The sequence below is a fragment of the Dendrobium catenatum genome, unplaced genomic scaffold (genome assembly GCF_001605985.2).
Source record: "Dendrobium catenatum unplaced genomic scaffold, ASM160598v2 fragScaff_scaffold_1338, whole genome shotgun sequence".
In the NCBI taxonomy this organism is placed as follows: domain Eukaryota; kingdom Viridiplantae; phylum Streptophyta; class Magnoliopsida; order Asparagales; family Orchidaceae; genus Dendrobium; species Dendrobium catenatum.
The window spans coordinates 577,200-583,530 of NW_021319800.1; the positions used below are offsets into that span (position 1 = coordinate 577,200).

The 6,331-nt window shown below is 37.8% G+C and overlaps 1 protein-coding gene across 1 annotated transcript in view; it reads left to right on the forward strand.

The window, feature by feature from the left end:
* The window catches only part of LOC110097661, a 10,747-nt gene extending 7,551 nt beyond the window's left edge, over positions 1–3,196 (forward strand). Inside the window, exon 5 of the mRNA XM_028699534.1 lies at positions 2,492–3,196. Within this exon, the coding sequence (XP_028555367.1) occupies positions 2,492–3,171 (680 nt within the window). The 3' untranslated portion in view covers positions 3,172–3,196. The remainder of the gene's footprint in view (positions 1–2,491) is intronic.
* Positions 3,197–6,331: the final 3,135 nt, after the last annotated feature.

Here is a 6,331-nt window from a genome sequence, read left to right on the forward strand (position 1 = left end):
CGGTTTTCCGGCGGTCACATTTCCGACGGCTTTTCCGGCGCCTTTTTAACGTTTCTGGCGGCTTTTAAAAATTTAATAAAAAAATGAATAAAATTTTAAACATTTAAATGATTTAACAAAAAATTATTAAAAGTTAAAATAACTATTAACTTAATTTTCATCTTAAAATTAATTAGTTAGTTATTTTTTATTTTTTATTAAATATTATTTTTTATTTTAAATTAATTAGTTTTAATTTTTTTATAATTAAAGTTTTTTTTATTTCTGTGGGTTAGCTGCCAGAGCGGGATTTATTTATTTATTTATTTTATTTGACCGGCGGTTCAAGACCGCCGGTAAGCCGCCGGACAAAATTGCTGCCGCAAAAAACTGCCGGAATTCATTTTCCTACTCCGTTTTTACCGGCGGTAATTTAACCGCCGGAAAACTACAAAACCGCCGGAAAAAGGTTCAATTACCGCCAGAAAAGGCCGCCGGAAATGGGTGATTTTCCTGTAGTGAAGCTCAATACTCAGTGCTATGACAGCCATATTCACATTTTTCATGGTATATTTAAATGAAATAAGCACTGTATTCATGTTCTTTGCCACATTTGATTCCCCCCACTCACAAAATTTTAATGAGAATGCTCTAAGTGCTGATTTGGTTTCTTCAAGTTAGAAATTATGTTTAAAATATAAATAGCTTCTATTATTTGAATTTTCAATCACATAAATAAATACCTTCAAAACCCTTGAAAAAAAATATTTAATATATTTTCACATTCAAAACAACGGAAATAAAGTTAATCTCATTTAAAAAATATATTTTATCATCCACAATCATGCAAATTAACCCCAAGTGAATATTTTTACCTCTCATGAAAGCCAGACAGCAATGTCTGTCTTCTTCTTCTTCTTCAAGTTTCAGGCTTTCAGCGCCCAAGCGTGGCAAACCTTGTGAAGAAGAAATGACAGTAAGCAGCGAATAGCGTTGAGAGCTTTCACATCATGGCAAACCAATCAATACGGCAAAACTTCTTTTGTTTTTTAAAGGAGAGCTGTCAATCAAACGGCAAGCTAACTTCTTTGTTTATTAAGATAAATTATCTCTGAAAATGAAATGATCCTGTCACTTCTGCATATATATATGAAATTTGCGAAGGTTCGAGTCATTCAGGATTGCTTTGATTAACCATGAAGGGACTTAGAGTAGTTGCAGCTTTATTGATTTGCCTACTTACTGGAGGTAAGTATTTATAGCCTTCCATTCATTTTCTCTTATCAGAAAAATTACTAAACGACTGTAATTAGTTCGTGTTTTATTTTCATTGGTTGTCGTGTTTGTATATTTTATTTGTGTTTTTCTGTATTATTTTGTGGAGTATATATATAAGAATCATTATGGAGCTATCAATCACAGGATAAAAATGAAGATTTAATGTAGAAGAAGCTCACATTACAAGAAATTTACTGTATACCGGCGGTTTTTTCAGAGTTGGCATTAAAAATTTTTTGCCGTTATAGCTGTCGGTAAACCGTCGGAAAAAGATCGTCTATTTTAATTTCATACGCGATTTATTCCGGCTGCTTTCTAACCGCCTGAAATTTAAAAACCGTAGAGGGACTTAGAGTAGTTGCAGCTTTATTGATTTGCCTACTTACTGGAGGTAAGTATTTATAGCCTTGCATTCATTGGCCGTTGAAAAATCAATATGTATCTTCTCTTATCAGAAAAATTACTAAACGACTGTAATTAGTTCGTGTTTTATTTGTGTTTTTCTGTATTATTTTGTGGAGTATATAAGAATCATTATGGAGCTATCAATCATAGGATTAAAATGAAGATTTAATATAGGAGATGATCACATTACAAGAAATTCACTGTATACCGGCGGTTTTTTCACTGTTGGCACTAAAAATTTCTGGCCGTTATAGCTGTCGGTAAACCGTCGGAAAAAGATCGTCTATTTTAATTTCATACGCGATTTATTCCGGCTGCTTTCTAACCGCCTGAAATTTTAAAAACCGTAGAAAAAGTGTCATTTTTGCCGGAAATTGTTGCGGTACTGGACGATTTTCCTAGTTTCACGAGCTATTTTACCGTAGATAAACTATTAATTGACAATGAAGTATTGCCTCTCTCTGAAATCTGAATACATTGACTAGTTCATCTCATTAAGGCCTCATTTGACACGGCTTATTTTCTCCTCTTCCATTTGGAAACGGCGTTTGTCTTTGTTTGAATATGCGGCTTATATGGAAATGCTTTTTTGCATAACTTCATTTTTTTTAATATATGCTTCTCCGTTTGAGAACTCCATTTGCTCCATCAACATTTTTAAAATTATCTTTTACAAAAGTTAAAGAAATCACAAGAAGCCCAAGTAAAAAGTCCAAAAAAAATTAAAATGTTTGACTCATTCAATAAATAGGCTTGTTTGTAAAATCAATTTAATTCAAGCAAATAATTGATACAGACCCTAATGCACATAAACTTGTTCTCTTCTCAGGCGCAGCTACCACAACATTCGAATTCTCCAACAAATGCTCCTACTCAGTCTGGGTAGGCACTCTCTCCGGAGCCAACAACCCCCCTCTTTCCCAAACCGGCTTCCTCCTCCCAGCTTCCTCCTCCTCTTCCCTCACTGCCCCTCCGGCATGGTCCGGCCGCTTCTGGGGCCGTTCCTTCTGCTCAACCGACTCCTCCGGCCACTTTTCCTGCCTCACCGGCGACTGTGGCACCGCCCACATCTCCTGCAATGGCGCCGGCGGCTCCCCTCCAGCCACCCTCATCGAAATCACCCTCGGATCCAACGGCAACGCAGACTTCTATGATGTCAGCCTTGTGGACGGCTACAATCTCCCGGTGGCCGTGGGGCCCATCGGAGGCACAGGGGACTGTCGATTGGCGGGCTGTCAATCAGACTTGAATGGGAAATGCCCGCCCGAATTGGCGGTGGATGGGCCGGGCGGGTTGGTGATAGCATGCAAGAGTGCTTGCGAGGCGTTCGGGGACCCGCGGTATTGTTGCACAGGTGATTACGGGACGCCGAGCACGTGCGGGCCGACGAACTATTCGACGTTGTTTAAGACCGCCTGCCCGATGGCTTATAGCTATGCGTATGACGATCGAACCAGTACTTTCACTTGTGTGGGGCCCAAGAGCTACACATTGACATTTTGTCCATGATGTAGAGGATTAATGTATCATTTATTTATGTGGAGAGATTATTATATGCAAGGTCTTATTACGAGAAATTATTCTGTGTGGAGTTCGAACGGGAAGAATTATTTGTATTGTAAGTGTACACACTGTGATATTTGTACATAGTGTGTACTCATATATTCAGACGGATCTTCTCTTCTGAACTCTGCATATAATAATTTCTCCTAATCACAGACTGTCACGCCGTTTGTACACTATGTATATTTTGTACACAGACGTCTGGACTCTGCACATAATAATTTCTTATTTATGTATGACAATCAGATGTTGGTCGATTTGAATGATGTGTGAATATTTATAATTGATGGTGGATGATAGTAAATATTGATGTGTGATATATGTATCATATTTGTCTTGATTTATTCTCTAGATTTTTATGCTTGTCAAATGATAGTTTAGAAGAAGATATATATATATATGTTGGAGAACTCTGAAATTAATTTTAAAGTTTGGATAATTAAAATTAATATTGAACTATTTAATTTTTAATAATAAAATTTTGATAATATATTTTTTATCCAATAAAAATGTTAAACATGGATAATTTAAAATGCAGTGAATCACAAATGATAATGTGAGAGGGGATCAAAATGATGGATTTCAATTTTGATTGAAATTGTATAGCTTAAGAAATAGAAACTTCCACAACTATAGAATTCAAATTCTTTGTAGTTCTCCCATGAAGGACTAAATATCATATGTATTTTCATATGGGATGACCTCATTTGTAAATAATGACTCACTCCCATCTAAGCATATATCTAGGTTATGCTTTTGATCATGATGGAGAAAAATCATATGTGATACGGCATCGCAAAATTATCTTGATCAGGCACGAATCTCGAGGCAAAACCTAGTTGGAAACTTCAAAAGATTAATTATATAATACTATAATTAATAAAAGTACCTTTTCGGGGGGTGACATTGCTATGATATTTAATTACAAAGGTCTAGGCCCAATATAACTGAAAAGATATGTTGAGTAAAAATAGAGCTTCCAACAAAAATTATAATGTTCACGAAGCAGTGCAGAAAGAAAGATGTCGGGACTCAAAAAACATTAAAACACTCCCAAAACTCAATTATGAAATATCGAGTGTGACTCACAACCACAATGTTGCCTTGGTTATGCTCATGACCTTGTGGTTGGATATGGGTGGGTACTCAACATCAGGGGAAAAACCGATTTACATTGCTAATCACCGTATGCGATATATTATCGTAATCCTCACTACACAATGTGCAACACTAAACCACATTGCGACCATGATAAATTATGATATGTGACTTGAATGTTTGCAGTTATAGCAAATGGTAACAAGCCTTAAGGCCACCAGTTCGTGACAGATTATGTTCAAAAAGCGTGAAAAGTGGGTGGGTATGGGTGGATACGACATCCAGAAAGTCACCATGGGTGGGCGAAGCCCGCCCGCGTAGAGCGTGTGTACTCAATTAGAGCCCCATATAGGGCTTTGCCAATCATAGGATGAGGCCATTCAGAGGCATGATTATTTATTCGATGCAAGGGAAACTACATTTCATCATTGTCCAGCAAAAAAGGAAGCCACAAATGAAACTTGACATGTCATTAAAAAATTATCTTGATTGGGCACGAATCTCAATGCAAAATCAAGTTGGAAGCTTCTGAAATTAAAATTGGGACCATCCGAACTCCGATTTCAACAAACTTAAAGTCAAACTGTGCGTCTCGGAAATACAAACCCAACGACACCAAAATCAACTCAATCCGAGCCCAAACAAGCCCAAATCAAGGGTTAGAAGCGTTATTGGAAGGTTTGAAAAGCAATTTGATTTACCAAACGGTCTTCAAACATAACGAGCTTATAGTCGAATCGAGCGGCTCGACAAGCTAGACGAATCCAATGAGCCCAAGATCACTGAATTTCGACTCTGAAATTAAAATGGAGACCAACCGAACTCCAATTTTATTAAACTTATAATCAAACTGAGCATCTCGGAAATACAAACCCAACGACACCAAAATCAACTCAATCCAAGCCCAAATAGGTCCAAATCAAGGGTTAGAAGCGCTGTTGGAAGGTTCGAACAGCAATTTGGATTACCAAACGGTCTTCAAACATAACGAGCTTATAATCGAATCGAGAGGCTCGACAAGACGAATCCAACGAGCCCAAGATCACTGAGTTCTAACTCCAATAAGACATTCAAATGTCCACCAAACGATCCATGATCAAGGGATTCAATATCGACAGTCCATCCAACCACTCCCCATTTACCCTGGATCTCTCACCTATTTACGAGTCATGTCACTCCATAAATCTATAAATAGACCCCTCATTTCTCTTGAAAAGGGGATCAAAGCAAGAAGAGAAGAAGAGAAGAAGAGAAGAGAAGAAAGAGAAGGAAGAAGCTCCTCCTCGACCACCGCTAGAGTTTCACTGGACCACCGCCATAGTTTCGTCGGACCACAGCCGAAATTTCGCCAGACCACCGCCGGAGCTTCGTTGGACCACCACCTGAGGCCCTCGCCTTCGTCGGATCACCACATAAGCCCTGGAGTTCTGCCAGACCATTACCTGAAGCCCGAAGTTCTGCCGGTCCATCACCTGACACTCGGACTTCTGTCGTACAATTATTACTTGTAATATGATCGCCCTTGGAGGCGAGTCAGACCATTGTAACCAACTCAAGTTCTAGTGGAATCATTTTCAACTGGGTCAGGCCCCGTGGTTTTTCCCTTTTTCAGGGCTTTCCACGTAAAAATCTTGTGTTTTCTGTGTGTGAGCTAGATATCTGTGCAACGCTAAGACGTAGTATTCTAACTCTATCGCCGCGTATATTCTAGCCTGCAACAAAACTAGTGGCCACAAATATCTACCCAGAGGCCAGATCAGTCAAACACTTTCTTAACCTCATCATATTTTCCCATTATTTTAGCTTCACTAAAATAGCTCTCTTAATCTGGAATTGCAAAGAAAGATGGCATGCCTTTCATGTCCATGCCTTTCTAGGATTTTTAAGCTTGGGTGCAAAATAATAAAGAGAATTCTAACATTAAATAAAAATATAAATAAAATATTTGGTATCATTAATCATATATATATATATATTATATTAATAATAATAAATCTCATGAATAAAT